This window comes from Solanum stenotomum, chromosome 5 (assembly GCF_019186545.1).
Source record: "Solanum stenotomum isolate F172 chromosome 5, ASM1918654v1, whole genome shotgun sequence".
NCBI lineage: Eukaryota > Viridiplantae > Streptophyta > Magnoliopsida > Solanales > Solanaceae > Solanum > Solanum stenotomum.
Genome location: NC_064286.1, coordinates 21,835,609 through 21,857,618, shown reverse-complemented (window position 1 = coordinate 21,857,618; position 22,010 = coordinate 21,835,609). Strand labels below are relative to the sequence as shown.

At 33.7% G+C, this 22,010-nt stretch overlaps 2 protein-coding genes across 2 annotated transcripts in view; both read left to right on the top strand.

The window, feature by feature from the left end:
• The window catches only part of LOC125865077 (ferredoxin-1, chloroplastic), a 791,835-nt gene that overhangs the window by 632,998 nt on the left and 136,827 nt on the right, over positions 1–22,010 (top strand). The gene's annotated exons all lie outside the window — the stretch shown is intronic.
• LOC125865078 (probable E3 ubiquitin-protein ligase ZFP1) lies at positions 7,126–8,446 on the top strand. The gene is made up of 4 exons (XM_049545251.1): positions 7,126–7,320; positions 7,969–7,992; positions 8,078–8,212; positions 8,309–8,446. The coding sequence occupies exons 1-4, from the start codon at positions 7,126–7,128 to the stop codon at positions 8,444–8,446; spliced, it is 492 nt and encodes a 163-aa protein (XP_049401208.1).

The following is a 22,010-nucleotide window of genomic DNA, read 5'->3' as shown; positions in this document are numbered from 1 at the left end:
GCATCCACAAGCGATGATCCATCTACAAATATATATATATATATATATTCAATTATATTAATAAATTAAATAATAATTTTACTACATTAAACTAATTTATATTGTTAATATAAACACTACATTTCTAGATCTACAAAGTTAAAGCTTAATTAATTAATGAATACTAATTAATTAAGTTCAAATATATTAAGTTCAAGTTCTAGTTAAGTTCAAAATTAAGTTTATATTAATTCCTAACTAAGTTTTCAAGTTATTATAAATTAATTAAGTTCAATAAAGTTCTAATTAATTTAAGTTCAAATTAATTAAGGTCAATAAGATTTTCAAGTACTACAAAATTCCAATTAAGTTCAAATAAAATCCAAGTTCTAATAAGAATAAAAATTAAGTTCTAATTAATTAAGGTCAACAACATTTCAAGTTCATAATCCTAATTAAGTTCAATATATAGTAAATTCAAGTTATAATTAATTATAAGTTCTAATTAAGTTGTAATTCAAATCCCTTATAAAATCCCAAATGCAAAACTAGCTAGCTAGTGCTAAAATCCCAAATTTAATTAAGATCAACAAGATTTCAAGTTCATATTCCTAATTAAGTTCAAGTTATAATTAATTATAAAATCTAATTAAGTTGTAATTCAAATCCCTAAAATACCAAATTCAAACCTAGCTAGTCCTAAAATCTCAAATTCAAACTATTAGTCATAAAATCTCAAATATAATTCAAACAAGTCCTAAATTCCAAATACAAACTATTCTTAAAATCACAAATTCAAAGTAGTCCTAGAATCCCAAAATCAAACTAGTGCTAAAATCCCAAATTCAAACTATTAGTCCTAAAATCTCAAATATAATTCAAATTAGTCCTAAATTCAAAATTCAAATTAATCTTATAATAACAAATTCGAACTAGTCCTAAAATCTCAAAATCAAACTAATTAACTCAAGAAATACCCAAATTCAAACAAGTCTTTAAATACCCTAATTCAAACTACTCCCAAAATCTCTAATTCAAACTAGCTAGTCCTAAAATCCAACTTCAAAAATTACTCCTAAAATACCCTAATTCAAACTAATCCTAAAATTACACAAATTCACTCACTAACTAATCATCCCTAATTCAAACTAACAATCAATAAACACAAATTCAATAAACTAACTACAATTAAATAGCTAACAAAATCAAAATATAGCTCAATTTGGAAAAAAGAATTGTTGAATTATTAAACCCTAACCTTAAAGGAGAAGGAGAGATTGAAGAGAGAGGAGAAGCAGGATGCGGCTAGTTCGGCAGCAATGGAGAAGCGACGGAGGCGGCGGCTGGTTCGGCAGCAATGGAGAAGCGACGGAGGCGGCGGCTGGCTCGCGGCGGTCTCAACGGCAGCAACAATGCAGTGGTGGCGGTGAGGAGTGGAGAGAAGAAGGAGAGTTTTCAAAAATAGGGAAATGGGGAAATGGGGGAAAATCGCATCTCTATTTTAGATATTTAATGAAAAGCGACGAATAGCGTCTCTATGTCCGTCGCTTTTTTTTAAAATAGTTGACCAACATTTTGACCAAAAAGAGATGGACTAAGAGACACTGTCCGTCGCTTTTTAAAAATAGTTGACCAAGTATTTTGACCAAGAAGCGACGGACATAAAGATGTTGTCCGTCGCTATAACAAAAAAAATTAATATCTTAAAATAAGTTAAAAACGACAGACAGTGTGGTTAATATTTTAATTTATAATATAATTATTTTTAATAAAAGCGACGGACGGCATTGCTATATATATTAAATAAATAATTATTAATTATATATATATTTGGCACAAAAATCCGCTAAAATAAGCGACGAACTAAGAGATGATGTCCGGCGCTTTTTGTCAAATAATTTAAAAAATAATTATTTTTATTAAAAAGCGACGGACAACGTGGCAAAATCGTCGTGTTTTATAGCGACGCCGTCCGTCGCTTTTCAGTCCATCGTTTTTTAGCAGTTTTTTAGTAGTGGGAAGATCTTGTTGCACGTCTGCCCTAACAAAACTCCCAAAGCAGTACCACTTGCATCACACATCACCTCAAATGGTTCCAACCAATCCGGGCCAATGATCATTGGGGCTAACACCAGCTTTTCTTTCAAGCACTCAAAGGCTTTTAAGCATGCATCATCCAAGGCAAATTTCACCTCTTTCTCCAACAGTTTGCACAAGGGTGTGCAATTTTTGAGAAATCCTTGATGAATCGCCTATAGAATCCTGCATGACCCAAAAAACTCTGAATACCTTTTACACAAATAGGCGAAGGCAACTTTTCAATTACCTCAATCTTTGCTTTGTCTACCTCCGGTCCCTTCTATGACACCTTGTGGCCTAGGACTATGCCTTTCTTAACCAAAATGACACTTTTCCCAATTAAGCACCAAATTAGCCTTCGCGCATCTCTATAGTGCCCTACTAAAATTCAACAAACAATCATCAAATGTGTCGCCTACCAAAGAGAAATCATCCATGAACACTTCCAAAGTGTCCTATTGGTACATCAAATGGATGTCAAAACAACATTTCTAATTGGTGATTTAGAGGAAGAGATCTATATGACTCAACCTGAGGGTTTTGTGGTTCCAGGACAAGAGGATAAAGTATGTAAATTGTGAAAGTCCTTGTATGGACTAAAACAAGCACATAAGCAATGATATGAAAAATTTAATATCACTTTAGCGGATAATGACTTTGTTATAAATTCCTCTAATACATGTGTTTATTCTAAAATAATAGGTTCAAATTGTGTGATTATATGTTTATATGTAGATGACATGTTAATCTTTGGTCCTAATGTGAATATTATTAATGAGACCAAGAGCTTTTTGTCTTCTAAATTTGAAATGAAAGCCCTTGGTGAAGCAAATGTGATTTTTGGAGTGAAAATCAAATGAATTTCTAATGGTTTCTCCTTGTGTCAGTCTCATTACATTGAAAAAGTTTGATTGTTTTGATGTAGTTCCAGTGAGAGCTCCTTATGATCCTAGCATACACTTGAGGAAGAATAAACAATTTAGTGTTTCGCAAACTGAATATGCTAAAATAATTGGGGGTGTAATGCTTCTCATGAACTATACTCAGCCTGATATAGCTTATGTTGTTAGTAGATTGAGTAGATATACTCATAATTCCTGTAGTGAACATTGTAATGATCTCCATCGCTTGCTGAAGTATTTAAGAGGTACTATGAATTTGTGTTTGCATTTTAATAAAGTTTTTGCTGTTTTAGAATGGTTTTGTGATGCAAACTGGGTAACTGATAACAATGAAGTTAGCTCCACCAATGGCTATGTGGTTACTATGAGTGCAGGTGCTATTTCGTGGAAGTCATCCAAATAGACTTGTATAGTACGTTCTACCATGGATTCTGAATTTATTGCTCTCGAGTTGGTAGGGAAAGAAGCTGAGTGGCTGAGAAATCTTTTGGCGGATATGCCATTGTGGGGAAGACAAGCTTCATTAGTCTCTCTTCATTGTGACTCACAAGCAACAATTAGATTTGCCAAAAATAGTGTGTACAATAGAAAAAAGAGACATATTCGCATCAGACATGGTGCAGTTAAATAGTTGTTAAAACTAGGTGTTATTTCCTTGGAATATGTAAGGTCCGAAAGAAATTTGACGGATCATATGACCAAGGGCTTGAGAAGGAAAATAATTCTTGAAATGTCGAGGGGGATGGGGCTAAAGACCATTGATTTAGGTAATGTGATGAACCTGTTAGGCCTCAATATACACCACATATTCTATCCCTTTGACGTGAGGCAGTGTTTTATAAGGTTGAACTTATTTTTATCTTAATGATTCTATAACCTTAAGGTGGTCTATTTGAGATAGACTTGATGGAATTACCTATGTAAGTGTAAAGGTGTGGTCTCCTTTTATGAAAGACTTAGGTCGTCTTTTTAGAGCACTCATAAGACCCAAGGTATGTATGCATGACCATAAAAGCACTTTGTTTGTATCGCAGAGGTTGCTTAAAATTTAAGGATATAGTATGTGTTATAGGGGTCTCAATACATATCCATTCAGTTCAAGAGTACTTCACTTTATGAATTTTAAGTTTTGGCCTCATTTCACTATGTGTTAATTCAAATCGAAAGATATTGACACTTAAGTAGATGTTCCTTCCTTTTGTCCAAATTTTGTTCCTACTCTTTATCTTTGCATTAGTGGGGGACTGTGAAATTAATCACACCTTTATTCCTTTTGTGTAATGCAAATAACAATATTTCCGTTCTTTGTAAAATATGTTATAAAGAGAATAACATTTCTGTTCCAAAACAAAAAGGAGAGTTTCTGTAGAATGTGGTGTAATGGCCTTTAATGCCATTAACATTCACAATACGTTATACAAATTAACTCTTCACTTTGAAACTCCTCTTTTCAAATCCTATATAAGCATGGCCTTTTGTGAACAAGAATATAACACACCGACACAAACAAAAAGAAGAGAAAAACATTTTCTTCATTTCTTCTTATCTTATTCTTAGAATTTTTTTTGGCCAATTGGTTTGGGGAAACCTCCAAACTTTCATCCACGAGTGCACATGTTTGAGAGTAACAGTGGAACTTTGGGGTGTGACCGGCTACAAAGATTTACACCGGAGTCGGGCTGAAATCTCTTTCAAGGCAGTGGCTTGCCATGACACAGTGTTTGTGATAAGCTTTTCAGTTCATTGTAATTCCTATACAATATCAATATTGTAGTATTTTTCTTAACAGTGGTTGATGGTGGACGTGCTCAAAAACATGAGATAGTCTCACTTGACTTGAGAATACATCAATGAATTGAAACATTGGGAATTTATATTAAAATACCAAGCTGAGGTGTCTATATGTGCACTATCAAAGTTAGAGTGCTTACTTGCCAACTGAGATCTAGTTGAGTGGGTTTTTTTTTTTTATGTATTATGCCTTTTATTTTTACTGTAATTGGAATGGAAAAATCTGCATCTCATCTAGAAGATGCATTATTTATATTCTACTCCCCAAAAAGAAAAGAGATGTTGTAATTTGTTATTTTAAGCTTTTTACTATTCATGAGTCTATATTATTGTAATCTGTGTGGTATTAAATATTTATTACTCTCTCCCTCATTTTCCTCTATCATTTTGTTTGATTGAAGAGAAATATTTTCTCTCCGCCGCTCTGTCACACTCTTCTTTGTAAGTTGTCCTGCATTTTTTCTCTTAATAGTTGGATTATTTTGTTTTAATTTAGAATTTTTTGGATGAAAGTAGGAATAAAAAGTGCAGAGGTTATGATTATTTTTTTTGTTGAATTTAGAATTTTTGGGATGAAAGGTTGAATAAAAAGTGTAAAGGATCGCTAAGTGGAGTTCTATACTTTTTCGCTTAGTCAATTTTCCTTGGTTTCATATTATTCTGCTCAAATTAAACAATTTTTTTTCTTTCAAAGTGTGTATGAATGTGGTTTGAGGTTCTATGGCATTTGATTTGGTTTTAGTTTGTTCTTAGCCCTTTTATCCATTAAACTTTCAACAAAACCACTTAATATTAGTCCAACGATGATGAACCTTCTAAATAGTTTAAGAACAAGAGGTTTAATTGGATTTCTTGGGTTTGAGGAAGATCTTATATACAATCGAATAGATTCGAAGTGAGTCATATAGAAAACCTATGAAATTTTGAATTGAGGAAAAATTGATTGATTAATTGATAAGTTACATGCGTAACAATATTTTTTTGGGTGATTATCATTGATCTTTTAGTTCGGATTAATTAGATACCAATGATGCTCCTTTCCTTCTTGAAGAAGACTAGCTTATAATTAAAGTAAAAAGTCCAATGGCTAGATACTTCTTTATGGCAAGAGAGAATGGTTTTTTTCTCAATTTAATAATCATTACCTATCGTTATTAGATACAGATGAACTTCTTTTGTAGTTTTTCTATCTTCGGTAACTATAATTTCTTGTAAACCTTTTAGTGGGATTTTTTCCTTTTGCAATTTTGTTTATGTGAAAGTTGGCTTAATGTTGAATTAATTTGATGGATGATCCTTGCTGAATAGAAAAGAGGGACTTTTTGGTGTGGGGTGGGGCGTTGACAGCTCAGGCTAATTAGTGGTCTAAAGACAAAAATAAATCTGAGCTCTAACTTTTAATTTGTTATTTTTTAAATGCAAAGTTATTTCTTTTTTTTTAATGAAAAATTATATATATATNTATATATATATATATATATATATATGTTAATATTTTTTAATCTTGTGGTCTTAAATATGAAATGTGAAAGATAAATTTAAAAACTGAACAAAAAAAAGAAAAAATATACTCTTTAATGTTTCGAAACGAACTAAAAAAGACAAATAAATTGAAAGACACAATATTTTATTTTATTTGTTAAAAAAGACTTGAAACAAATCTATTATTACTACAAATGGGGGCTTCAAATTTGGGTAACTATGACGGATTCCTCATTTATGAAGGCATTGAGCCGTCCCTGGGCGGGGGTGGGTATGGCTTAGAACAGGGGATCATTTACCCCACGTGCTTGTGCGGTTGCGGTTTGGGGAAGCTTTGCGGTGGTTGAACACTTTAAGGATAGATTTTCCCTTTAGGTAATCTCGAGTATGATATAAGGAAATTTGGTACAAAGTTATAAGTTATTTAATATGTCGAATTAAATTCCTCTTTTTTCCTCTGAGTGCATTCGATTCTCAGAGAAGTACTTCAGTCATATATTCAAAATATATGTGTAAAAGATAGTAAGAACGGAAAGTGATGTTCTTTCTAGCAGCTCCAACAAGTTACCATTAAATTTAATAAATAACACTACTCAATTACACATGTATTTAAAATTTTGTAAAATATGAAAGTACTTTCCATATGATGGTGAGGAATAAGTTAGTATGTAACAATATTATCTTTATAGATGATAATATACACTAGACATTCAACATGTTGCTTTAAAGATGTTCTTGTGTAACACAAGTGTTCTTTATATGTGCTAACCATTGTCTACTCGTGTCACTTTCATGTTCTTTGTGTACACTTCAGTTTTTATTTCAAAAGAACATTTCAAAATCTCAACCAATCATTCTAACACACAACAAAACATTTTTCATTGCAGCTCAGATGGAGAGCAACAATTCTCACGTTGACAACTCGACCGTCAATGGGAATTCAACCCCTGCTAATGTGCCAAGAGATGTAGGCACAACTGAAAGTATTGTTGGTAATGTCCTACCCCAAATCGAGGAACAACGGGCAGCCTACCAAGAATTTTATCATAGATATCTTGCTCTATTTCCTACACTAAATGTGATTCCAGTTAAGTTTCTTCTCTTAACCAAGGTTGTTTTGTTTATCTTTTCCATGCCTTATCAATTAAACTGTGTTTGTCACTTGATTTTAAACTTAATCGTATGCTTATATTTAATTTAGGTATTTGTTGCTTAGATATAAAGATACCCACTCAGAAAACATTTTTTGTTATTTTTCAATAATTCTTGGTTGAGTTATTCTCAATTGAAAATATTCCAAAAATTGTCAGATGTTTTAACAACATTCAACTCCTAATTGTAACCTGAAATCTAGTAAGTGTTTGATGAGTAGTATTCAGTTGGGCAACATTTCCCCTATAAATGATACTCCCTCGGTTTCAAAAAGGATGACCTAGTTTGACTTGACATGTAGTTTAAGAAAATAAAGTAGACTTTTCAATCTTGTAGTCCTAAATTAATGTTGTGTCAAATTTACCAAAATTCCCTTTAATCTAGTGGATTTAAACATTTCACACAGAAAGTGGAAATTGAAGTGTTGTTCTTTTCATTTTCTTGATGCCTTTGATATCCTTTTCATCTCCTTGTGAGTTGATGGTTCTTAAAGTCTGGCGAACTTGTATGTTTTTCCATATTAGATGTTTTTTTCTATTTTGTTGTGCAATGAGTCTGCTCCTAAATGAGTTCAATATTTCAGGAAAGAGATGGAGATGATGGGCAGGTAATGCTTTGAAAACACAATAATTTGAAGTTTGATACTTGAATTTTCTTTTTATGGATATGTTACATGGTGTTCTATGTTTTAGGAAATTTTGGAACTTCACACGCGTATAACTGCTGGATTAAGATTAATGGCTTTCCATTTAAGCACTAAAATCCATACATACCAATTGCCCAAGTCAACATGTCTTGACGGCAAGGAGCGTTGCTCCATATGCTTGGTAAGTGACACCTAATTTTAGAACCCCACCCCTAGTCTGTAAGCTTATTTAAGTTTGGTTCTGACCTTCTCCATTTTTGGGTGATGTTTGTCTTAGGATGACTATTACGATAAGGAAAAACTCACTGAAATCAATTGTGGTCATTTATACCACTTTGGTTGTATTAGAGAGTGGATCAAGCTCAAGAACTCTTGCCCTATTTGCAAGAGAGATGCAGGTGCAAGAATCAATTAAATTTTTCGATGGGTAGACTAACTAGTGGAGTGGCGTCGTTAAGCTTAAGAGAGTTGAATTAAACCCAAAATTAAGGAACCATTTGAATGCCTCCCGATTTGTTTCTATATAGAAGGTAGGCATTCTATTCAACTAAACACCACCAACAACAAAATTATATATTGTCATTCAAAACCATCAATAACAAAAATCGCTAGGTTGATTCAACTCTCTAAGCTTCTCTGCTGACATTATCACAGTGATAACCCTAGAAATCACAAGCACATATATTTTGTTGAGAGAGAGATCGCCATCAGAGAGCATCTAGAATATGAGAAGATTGACATGATCTAAGATCTTCTTATGTAATAAGCATGATAATTAATTCAAGTATTTGCTTCCTTTTTATTTTGTTGTCTCCGTGACCATCATCTAAAATGAACAAGTTTTATGTTTGTCATTTAAAATAGAGATCCATCTCTTTCTCATGGGGCGGGTATATTGTTTTCAATCAGGTAAATTCTAATCAAAAAAACAAATTTCACCCAATAAGAAAAAGTGACACGTAATAATTAATTTTGTAAAAATAATAGAGGGAAATATTAGTTTCAAGGGTATAAGTAGGCTAAAAAGATGAATCAAGGGTATTTTTAAACCTTTTCCTTTAGCTCAACATATTTTTAATCCACATTACCAGAAACTTTTTTCCATAGGAACTTTAGTGTTGGGTAGAGAATTCACTCCACCCATGGCTAAACCTTTTATTTGAGAGAATAAGAAAATGTGATGTTTGATCTCAATTTAGATAGTGTACTTATAGTGATAATGTCACGCCCCGAGCATACACCATGGACATGGCCGACACTCGGGAATCATTGTTGATCCCCAAGCGATTCCTTGGCCTGACTGACTAATTAGATGAACACCAACCCAAGCAGATTTAAGCTATAATACAAAATTTAAATTTAAAGTCTCAAAACTTCTTAAGATTCAAACAATCTCAAAATAGTATACACAAAAATTATCTAAAAGTACTCTGAAAACAATAATTATTTGCAAAATAGTTCAAAGGAAATACTTAAAGAAACTCAATACTAGCTATCTATGATGCCTCTATAGTTAAACATGGATGTCAGGAGAAGACCCATGACACGTCAAAACTACAAAACTGAAACAAAAAAGTGAAGTCTTCTGGAATGCAAGGAAGGCTCACCAAACTAGGAAGAAGTGCAAAATGATCTCAACGGAGCGCCTATTGATGATCATAATCAATTGTATCTAAATCATGAAAACTTGCCGGTCGAATGACACCGATACATTGTATGTGCGAATATGTAATATATCTGAGGAAAATAAATAACTGAACTGAAGAAGTTAACGCAAAATACTCAACTAAATGTAAAGCATAAGTAGAGATAAAATCATTTCAAAGATTTACAAATAAATATGCTAAATCAATGAACTATACTCATATAAAATTTGATAATGAAATACTCTTTATTAATCTCACGAACAACCATCTCTATAAGCTTTGTGATGATACATCACCTCGTTCACGCTGCCAGAACTATCTTATTCTTTATCAAGTTATAGAACATACTAAACTCATGGATCCATCTAATAGGCCTTCTCAAAGGGAGTAAGGAGTTACCCGTATGTCGGTGTGATACTATCCCACACTGGCTACGTGGTTTACGAGAAATGTGAGTTTCTTGAGCTCTTATCCCATATCGGTGCTCAATACTACTCCCAAAATATATAACTTAATGCTCAAGTAAAAATACTCTCTCTGGATTGAGTAAGGTTCTCAAAAGGGCCTCTTTAAGAGGCAACTACTCTATACTCAATTTCTTATGAACTCTGAAAACTCTTTATACCATTCTGAAAAATAGTACTCTCCTTTTAACATAAAATGAAACATTTGGGAATCTTTTCGTTCCCTTAAACTATTCTCAAAATAGAATTTTAAAATTTAACTTGTTCTTGAACTCATTGTAACCTCTCAAAAATCAATTCAAGAAAGAATTCTCACTTTAACGATTCTCAATAAAAAAAGCAAAAATTAGGGTTCATGTGGGATTGCCAACATGAATAATAACTCAATAATCTCCAAGAATAATATAGTGCAACTTATAATCAATAGTTTAGAATTCATAATCAGTAACTCGACTCATATAAGATATTCTCGAAACAATGGGTATATCCCTAAATTTCACTCTTAGTGATTGAATTTAGATGTAGGACGTGAGAACGAACTCAGTCCATCACTATAAATAACCTTAAATACCTAGGAGGATAAAGTTTTTGACGAAACTCAGATATTGGCTTGAAAACACTAGATTACTCTTCTCGAATCCTTGCTATAAGACAAGGAAGTGTATAATGAATGTGTTATCTCCTGTATTCAGGTTAGTCACAAATACAGAAACAGAAAAAGATGAAATAGACAGAATGATTTTTAATCCGAGTCCACAGAAACCACTGTGCTTCCTTAAGAAATTTAATCCCCTCACTGTACCCGAGGTTGCAGATTAATTCCTCCCAAGATAAAACAGATTAACCTGTTAAAGAAGTAGCGGTACCTCAAACTTCAATAACTTCAGCGAACGCAAGAACAACAACAAGAGCACACACAGTTTCAGTCAATCGACAATTTTGTTTATGTAAGAAAATGTATGTAGAGAGGAAATAATTTTCAGTGTTTGAAAAACGAAAAGGACCTCTTATTTATAGCCATTAACAGCAAGGAACGCGTCTGTTCAGACAAATTTGTTCAGACCCATTTTTTCCAGAACGTTATGTCTTTTGGGAAAAGTAACGACTTTTCGAAAGGAACAAATCCTTTCAAATGAATTTACCGTCACACACGAATTTCAAATAATTCGTTGCGAAATTAATTCTGTTATTTAACTAACATTCTGAATTAATTTATAAGAGAAAAGAAATAAATTAACAAGATTGATTAAATAAATTTTGTCCAAAAAATATTATCAATCAATCACATCATTTGTCAAATCCAAATCCAAAGCCAAAGCCAAATCTGAGGCCGAGCGAGCGACGACGACGGCGCGATGGGGCACCTTCTTATTAACCCTTTAAGAACTAAAGGAAGTGTTTCCTAATATAAGGACAACAATTTCCTTTCTTCTACCAATATGGTAAAAATGACTTTTCATTTGCACTTTGCAATGACTTTTCATTTTCCCTCCAAAATTGGTTCCCCCACTTTCATTAGTTCTTCCACTTTCCATTTTCTCTTTTTATTTCTCATTCACACCTTGCTAAACCCAACAATCCCCCACATGAATGGGGAATGGCTATAGTTAAAACATATGCATGAAAAACTTGTGTGTCTTGTAAGTAAGGGTTAATCGCATCTGGATAAGTAGGTTTCCCTTTAAACTTTCTGTAGTGAACATTTATCAGATATACTCGGTCAATCGGTAGTTTTGATATCTTTGAACCGTCGAGCTTTGGTGTATACCTAGACAACATAAGTCACACAATCAACCCTGAACTATTTTTGGTTCTCATTGTTTTGTTCGTTTCAACAATTAACACATCTCAGTTAATAAGTGCTTAGAGAACTAGCCTTATCAGATTCTCCTTGAAGCGGCTTACACTTCACACTTACATAGGTGATTTATAAATGTGTTATCCCTTAGATACACTATTTGATATACCTTGTATCAAACTTAGAAACCATTAAAAAGTCCGTCTGCCTTTATCTTAGTTACTGAACATTGTCTCATCATGAGAATGGACATAAAATAATTTTTGACAATGTTGAACCATCATCTATGACTTTGTTTTATCTCATTGAACCTAGATCTTGGGATCTCCAGTCTTCTAGGTAGAGTTACCGCCATGATGACTTGTTCTCGGCCATAGTCTCATTCCTGTCGATGATCTCTCAACTCCCTCTCTAGTTAGGCCTTTTGTAAGTGGATCCGACACATTATCCTTTGACTTTACATAGTCAATTGTGATAATTCCACTAGAGTGTAGTTGTCTAACAGAGTTATGACTTCGTCTTATGTAACGAGACTTCTCGTTATACATAACGCTTCCAGCCCTGCCTATTGCAGCTTGACTATCGCAGTGTATGCATATAAGGGCCATTGGTTTGGGCCAAAACAGAATATCTTCTAAGAAATTTTGGAGCCATTCAGCTTTTTCACCTGCCTTGTCTAAGGCGATGAATTTAGACTCCATTGTAGAGCGAGCTATACATGTTTGTTTGGATGATTTCCAAGATATTGCTCCTCCACCAATAGTGAAAACATATCCACTTGTGGATTTCGTTTCAGTTGACCCAGTAATCCAATTTGCATCACTATATCCTTCAAGAACTGCTGGATATTTGTTGTAATACAAAGCATAGTTTTGAGTGTCTTCTAAGTACCCCAAAACTCTCTTCATTGCCAACCAATGATATTGATTGGGATTACTAGTGTATCGACTCAGTTTACTTATAGCGCAGGCAATGTCTGGTCGTGTACAATTCATGACATACATCAAACTTCTCAATACTCTAGCATAATCCAATTGAGACTGACTTTCACCATTATTCTTAGCAAGATTAAGGTTCACATCAATTGGGGTCTTTGCCTTTTTTAAATTCAAATAATTGAACTTTTCAAGTACCTTTTGGATATAATGAGATGGAGACAATGCTAGACCGTTAGGAGTTCTATGAATCTTAATTCCCACTATCAAATCGGCTAATCCTAGATCTTTCATATCAAACTTACTAGCGAGCATACGATTAGTAGCTTTTACATTGGCAATGTCCTTGCTTATTATCAGCATGTCATCCACATATAGGCATATAATGACTCCGTGATCTGGAGTGTCTTTAATGTAAACACATTTATCACACTCATTGATCTTAAATCCATTTGACAACATAGTTTGATCAAACTTTGCATGCCATTATTTCGGTGCTTTTTTTAGTCCATAAAGTGACTTAACAAGTTTGCATACTTTCTTTTCTTTACCGGGAACTACGAAGCCCTCAGGTTGTTCCATGTAAATCTCTTCCTCCAGCTCTCCATTTAAGAAGGCGGTTTTCACATCCATTTGATGGATTTCAAGACCGTATACTAAATCTAGGGCAAATAACATCCGAATTGATGTAATCCTAGTCATTGGAGAGTATGTGTCAAAATAATCAAGACCTTCTTTCTGTCTAAAGTCTTTGACAACAAGTCTTGCTTTATATTTGTCAATAGTTCCATTATCTTTCATCTTCTTTTTGAAAATCCACTTTGAACCCAAGGGTTTGTTCCTCGGAGGAAGATCAACCAACTCCCAAGTATGATTGCTTAAGATTGATTCAATCTCACTATTGATAGCCTCCTTCCAAGAGGTTGAGTCGCTAGACAACATTGTTTCCTTGAATGTTTGAGGCTCACTTTCAAGAAGGAATGTTACAAAATCAAATCCAAATTAAGTAGTTGTCCTTTGACGTTTACTGCGCCTTGGACTCTCTTCATTGGTTTCATTCTCTTTTGGTTATTCTCGAGGTTGTTTAGACCCCCTCCCCCCACTAGATGATTCAAGTCTAATTTTATACGGATATATATGTTCAAAAAATTTAGCATTATCTAATTCCATTACTATATTATCATGAATATCCAGATGTTCGGACTTATGAACCGAAAATTGACATGCCTTACTATTTGTGGCATATCCAATGAATAGACAATCCACAGTCTTAGGCCCTATTTTCACCCTCTTAGGTATAGGAACCTAGACTTTGACTAGACACCCCACACTTTGAAATATTTCAAGTTGGGTTTAATACCTTTCCTTTTCTCATATGGAATAACATGTGTCTTCGTGTGAGGTACTCTATTGAGTATTCGATTTGCTATAAAGATAGCTTCCCCCCACAAGTTTTGTGGTAAAACTGAACTTATAAGTAAGGCATTCATCATTTCCTTTAAAGTTCGGTTTTTCCTTTCCGCAATTCCATTAGATTGAGGAGAGTAAGGTGCAGTAGTTTGATGGATGATTCCATTTTCCAAACATATTTCTTCAAAATGAGATTCATATTCTCCACCTCTATCACTTCTGATCATTTTGATCTTTCTATCCAACTGATTTTCAACTTCAGTTTTATATTGCCTAAATGCATCTATTGCTTCATCCTTACCATTTAGCAAATAGACATAACAATATCTAGTGCAATCGTCAATAAAAGTTATGAAATACTTATTCCCACCATGTGTTGGTGTTGACTTCATGTCACAAATGTCCGTGTGAATCAGTTCTAAGGGATATGAATTCCTTTCAACAGACTTATAAGGGTGCTTAGAATACTTAGATTCAACGTAAACTTGACATTTTGATTTATTGCACTCAAATTTAGGCAAAACATTTAAGTTAATCAGTTTTCGCAAGGTTTTGTTATTAACGTGTCCCAACCGTTCATGCCATAAACATTTAGACTCAAGCAAGTAAGAAGAAGCAGAATCTTTATTCATATCAATTGTAATTACATTGAGTTTAAAGATGCCCTCAGTGAGGTAATCTTTTCCTGCATACATTTCATTCTTACTCACTACAACTTTATCTGAAACAAATACACATTTGAATCCGTTCTTAGTCAGAACTGGTATAGAAACTAAGTTCTTTCGCAATTCCGGAACATACGAGACCCTGTTCAAAGTCACCTCCTTGCCTGATATCATCTTTAAGAGGACCTTACATGTTCCTTCCACCTTTGCAACAACGGAGTTTTCCATAAACAACTTCTCATTTGTTGGTGCTGGAGTATCTGATGCAAATAATTCTTTGTTGGCACAAACATGGCATGAGGCACCAAAATCTATCCACCATTCTCTTGGATTTCCAACCAAGTTGCATTCTGAAAGCATTGCACAGATATCGTCCATCTCTCCTTTGGATTCAGCCAAATTTGCTTGATCCTTCTTCTTGTCCTTCTTGGGACCTCGTCATTCAGTAGCCTTATGACCACGTTTGCCACAATTGAAGCAACTTCCATTGAATTTCTTCTTAGGAGGATTGCTCTTTGGACCAGATGATATCTTTCTTTTATCTGATTTTGTGGGATCTTCTTCAACAATATGTACTCCAGATATTGCAGAATTACCACGTGACCTCTTTTCTGCGGCCTTGTTATCCTCTTCGATTCACAGCCTTACCATGAGATCTTCAACAGTCATCTCCTTGTGTTTACGTTTCAAGTAGGTTTTGAAGTCCTTCCACAATGGAGGTAATTTCTCAATAATGGCAGCCACTTGAAAAGCATCATTCACAACCAATCCTACATTACAGATTATGTGAGTATAAAGAATAAACTTAACATTTCCAACATAGGTATTAAATAAATTTATACCTTCAGCAATGAGATCATGGATTATGACCTGCAATTCTTGAACTTGGGTGATGACGGTTTTACTGTCTATCATCTTATTGTCCAGAAACTTTGCCACAATGAACTTCTTCATTCCGACATCCTCTGTTTTGTACTTCTTTTCTAAATCATCCTAGAGTTCTTTTAAGGTTTTGACATTACTGTACACATTGTATAGATCATCCTGCAGGCCACTCAAAATATAATTTTTACACAAAAAATTAGAATGTGTCCATGCTTCTGTTAACAAAAATCGTTCTTCAGGCGGAGTTTCATCCGACATAACAAGGACGTTCTCATTAATGAACCTCTGCAAACTCAATGTAGTCAGATAGAAAAACATCTTTTGCTGCCATCTCTTGAAGTCGACTCCAGAAAACTTTGCAGGTTTCTCAGCCGGTGCTAGGGAAACAGTTGAACGATTGTGTGCAACCGATGTTGTTGCAGCACTTACTGTTCCAGCATTTACTTGACTTGAATTAGTCATTTTTCTGTCACAAATGGCAGACAATTTTAGTATGTGAAATACTAACAGTAAAGAATAAATCCTTACACAGGCTGTTTCTGATTTAACGATAAAGTTTTATGTTCTTTTAATCGTTAATCGAATGAATTTTAAAAATTCAAACAGAGTAGAAAATCATAAAGGTTTTAATATCCAGAAACCTCAAATACAGAAACTATAAATTTGTTAAGATTATTATCTCCTGTATTCAGGTTAGTCACAAATACAGAAACAGAAAAAGATGAAATAGACAGAATGATTTTTAATCCGAGTCCACAAAACCACTGTGTTTCCTTAAGAAATTTAATCCCCTAACTGTACCCGAGGTTGCAGATTAATTCCTCCCAAGATAAAATAGATTAACCTATTAAAGAAGTAGCGGTACCTCAAACTTCAATAACTTCAGCGAACGCAAGAACTGCAACAAGAGCACACACAGATTCAGTCAATCGACAATTTTGTTTATGTAAGAAAATGTATGCAGGGAGGAAAAAAATTTTAGTGTTTGAAAAATGAAAACGACCTCTTATTTATAGCCATTAGCAGCAAGGAACACGTCTGTTCAGGCAAATCTGTTTAGACCCATTTTTTCCAGAACGTTATGTCTTTTGGGAAAAGTAACGACTTTTCGGAAGGAACAAATCCTTTCAAACGAATTTACCATTACGCACGAATTTCAAATAATTCATTGCGAAATTAATTCTGCTATTTAACTAACATTATGAATTAATTTATAAGAGAACAGAAATGAATTAACAAGATTGACTAAATAAATTTTGTCCAAAAAATATTATCAATCAATCATTTGTCAAATCCAAATCCAAAGACAAAGCCGAAGCCGAGGCCGAGTGAGCGACGACGACGGCGCGAGGGGGCACCTTCTTCTTAACCCTTTAAGAACTAAAGGAAGTGTTTCCTAATATAAGGACAACAATTTCCTATCTTCTACCAATATGGTAAAAATGACTTTTCATTTGCACTTTGCAAAGACTTTTCATTTTTCCTCCAAAGTTGAGTCCCCCACTTTCATTGGTTCTTCCACTTTCCATTTTCTCTTTTTATTTCTCATTCACACCTTGCTAAACCCAACAAAATGTAATGAGGTTGATTAACACTGCCTAAACCCTTAATGAGGTGAAAAAACATTAGGGTTTAGGTTTAGAAGGATGTGGGAAAAGAACATAATGCCCTTCATTAAAAACTGTCGGAGGGTTCTACTGTTTCGACCTACGGACCCTATGAATTTATGCATCCTATACTGGTCATCCATAGGAAAAACATTAGAAACCTAAAATTCCTCCAACTTCATATGAGATCTTTCTACTGTTACAGTCCATAGACCCCTTCCGTAGAGCTTAACTTTAAGTCCAAAATTTTACTAAGTCCCTATCACTCCTACAGGTCCCTTCTACGAACCGTAGATCCTCTCGTAGGTCAAAAGTATTTAACAACTGTTTCTTTGTAAGTCTGGAACCATTCTACAAGCACCTCATACTGCCCATAGAAGTTTTTACGACTCCTCCTGCCATTCCATAGAACACATTACTAGGACTTGACATAATGGAAAAATATAACTTGGTTTCTACGGCTCCTTTACTACGGCCCGTAGAACTTCTTACGGTCCATAGGTGGGTTCCGTAGAACCATTCTCAACAAAATTTTCTATAACTTTTATTCCTTCCAAGTTCCAAGGTGTTACAATATCTAAATCTTTGGAACATTCGTCTTCAAATGAGATCAAACCAAGCACGAAAGGGGTGGGGAAAGGTCTATCAACACAAAATAATGCATAAATACACATAAAACTCATGAACTCAACATGCTAAACAAAGGGTACTTTTAGAAGAGTTAGTAACTTGGATTGGAATTGAATTTGGGGAAAAAAGATGAGTGTATCTAGCTTTTATATCCTCTAGCTAAGTTACCTCCACAATATACTTATTTCTCTATAAAACTTTGGCTGATGGAACCTCTTTGATTCTCGACTTGCGATCAATCAACATAAATACTAGGGCTTAAGAAACTTTAATAATTATACTTAAATAAGTGATTGCCATCTATGTTTTATCTTGATGAAATCAATAGATCTGTGTATCTACTTGAAAAGGGAGGGAAAATTAGAGCAAAAGAAATATTCATAGTACTGGCTCCACTGATAGGGAATTGAGGTATAGTTGATTGATTGTGTAAATAAGTATTAAAAAGAGATCCAAGGATGAGATTTTCTTGGAGCATCTGACTTCTTTTATGATTATGTTACAACACTCTTTGTGACATCCCTGTAACCATAGGACTGCAGTCCTTTCAATGGTTTCTTAGGGACCGATCCACTATATTCACTAACTCAGGAAACCTTCTGTTATGGGAAAAGCAAAGGGCAAAAAAAATTCATTTTAAATTCTAATTCCTTTTTTCTGACTTTCTGTCTTCCTGCACTCTATTTTCTTATCGGTCTCTCTTCCTTCTCATTTTTTATCAATAAAATTATTCCTATAAAGGAGTTAACCTACTCGTGTTCAATGATAGTGATAGCATTGCGGCACTAGGTTTAGTTGAACCTAATACTTTAAGTGCAAGAAGTGATATGTGTAAAAATTTACTAAAAATGCAATAAATAATAGGTATGAACCCATAACTTTAGAAATATAATGGGCTCAATTCTAAGAGTTTTATTGAACTCATAGAAAATAAATCATGAACCCATCTTTGCTCATGTTGGCATGGAAATAGATTGATAAACTATGGCTAGAACGACCACTAGATTGAGAAATTTAAAATTTCAGTCCCCAGCCAAATAGATCAGCGGAAGCATCTCATCTGATCTATATTATATTTAATCCACAATACTCTACCAAAACAAGGAATTGATGGAAAACAAAGAAAACAATACTCCCTAGTTGTAGATATTCATATCTTTTTTTCTAACAAGTAGGTACATAGACATATCTATTGATTTCATCAACAAAAAAATAGAAGGTGACATTCACTTATTTAAATATAATTGTTAAAGCTTCGAGCCTTAGAATTTATGTTGACTGATCCATTGATTGGATGAGAAAAATCATTGAAGGGGAAAAACATCTTGAGTGATTTCATAGAATTTTATGTTTCCATTTTGTAATAAGTTTTGCTACCAAAATTTATTTCTAGGCTTCAATTTGCCTAATTTCCCAAAAGCTAGTTTAGAAAAGCAGTAATGTTTTGCATGTCTTGCACCCCCCCCCCCCCAAAAAAAAAATGTTAATGCTCTATAAATTAAAAGCCCACAAAGGCCCAAATCAAGGAAACAGAAAAGTGAAAGAAAGAAGGATCTAAAAAGAATTGTAGAAAGAATCAATACACAAATCTTGAACTGCTATTAAAAGCAAAATGAGAAGAAAAAATGGTAGATCATTTTAAAAAAATTATAGGTTTCCTTCTGATTCCTTTCTTTGCTTACACCCGTAGAAACGACTTGACATATAGGTTTGATATATAAAGGGTTGATTGGCCAGGTGTTGGAGAATAATGAGATAGAATTGATAAAACTACATCACATTTTCTAAATTCTTCTTTTTGCTTATTTGGTTGAAAATAATAAGAAGTTAAGTCATTTATGGAGAGTAAAAACTACATTTTCCTAACATGAGAACAAACATTCAGAATGACAAGAACTTTTCTAAATAAAAAATAATAATTTGAATGTTTTTTCTCATGGTATGACGATGCAACTATTACTCTACATATATAATTGACTAACTTTCTAATTATTTTTCACCAAATCATCCAAAAGTGGAGATCTAGAAAATGTGATCTAGTTTTATCGTCATATTATTCTCCAACACTCGACTGCCCCTTATATATCCCCTAACTATATGAGAAACCCTCAATCCGAGTGTAAACAAAGAAAAAAATCAAAAGGAGACCTAAAATTCTTTAAATGGTCTAACTGATTTTATTATCATTTTTCTTTGAATGGCAGAGCAAGATTTAGGTATTGATACGATCTACCATTCTTTTAGTTTCTTCTTGCTTTCACATTTCTGTTTTTCTGATTTGTGTCTAGTGGATTTTAAAATTCTAGAGCATTAACAGTGTTTTGGAGGTTCATGACATACAATACTTTATTTCTCTTCTAAAATATATTTGGACAAATTTGAAAAATTGAAATATGAAAAGAAACTTTGGGTACAAAATTCCTTATAAAACATAACTAGAGATTCTATGAAGTCATTCAAGATATTTTCCCCCCTTTTCTGATTTTTGTAATCCAATAAATTGATCAATCAACATAAATGCTATGGCTCAAGAAAATTTTAAAATCATACTTAACTTAAGTAATTTTCCTCATCTTTTCATCAAAATGGAAACAATAGACACGTTTATATACTTGTTGAATAATGAATTTCTACTGATTGTTTTCTTCTTCTTTCCTTCGGTTCCTTGTTTTGGTGGAGAATTAAGGATAAAATGTGATATATACCAGATGAAATACTTTAGGTAATCCATTTAGCTGAGAACCGTAATTTGAAATTTTAATCTAGTGACCATTCTAACCATAGTTTCTCAGCTGAATTCCATGCCAACATGAGTAGAGGTGGATTTAGGATGAAAGTTCAACGGGTTCAATATTTTTGTTATGTGTCTCATGATATATTTGGAGAGGGCTAGATACTTCAGCACATAGCTAGGAGATTAGTTTTTTTCTTTTAGTCATTATCGTAATAACTAGTTATAGTTGTTCTTAATTATATTCAAGGCATGTTAGTAGTCTTTTAGCAATCCATGTTCTTTTTCTGTTATACTGCTCCTCTATTTATTTATTTATTTAGCTTGATGTTCAATATAGTGAGCTCTTCTTATTAAATTCATCTTGCTATTTTAGTTATAATAACATAAGTATCCAAGCCCTACTTCTTACGGGACATGTGAAAGCCTTGTGAGGTTATTTTCCGAGTGTTTTATCCATACCTATTTCTATAGAACACCATTAAAACAATAGAGAATGTTGACATTTTTTCTGCTATAGCTCAACCATTTTTTTACGGAGAAACTATCAGAGTATGTGCAATGAAAATGGAAGCCTCTTGTAATGACCTTCAGGTCATTTATGTGTTTATGCCTCATATTCGTCGCTTAGAGCTTTTCTACAACAAGCCAAAGTTATTTATGAACTGTTGGGACTAACAGTTCAGCCACTTGGTCATTCATTTGGTTTTTATGTGAGTTTAAGTGATTTTAGAGCTTTTGAACCTTGAATGATCATTTTTTATCTGCAGTTCAAGCAGATGACCTCAGAATTCAATTCTAACAATTTCATCAACTCAAGAAGGGTCATTTTAGGCTAGTAGAATAGCTGGCACAACTCCTAAGGCTTTCAGTGTGAGTCTGTGCGATTAGGCATTTTAACTTTCAAGTTCAAGCATAAGTTTGAATTTAGTCAACATTGTGAGTAAATAATCTAGGATTAGAATTACGTCAGCGCGATTAGCTCTGCAATGTTGAGTTTGGTCTACAACAACCCTTCGTTTAGGTCACAAGGCTTCCAGGCTACTTCTGAAGCCCTTTGTGAAATTTGGCTTTAAATGAAAATTGGGTGTAGGACCCACTTTTCATCAAAATTACCTCGAATGGGAATTTCTATGGAACCGTTGAGTCCAGAAAGACCTTTCCAATGGGGTAGCTATCTTGTTCATGCTTAGAAGCTAGTGGCTATA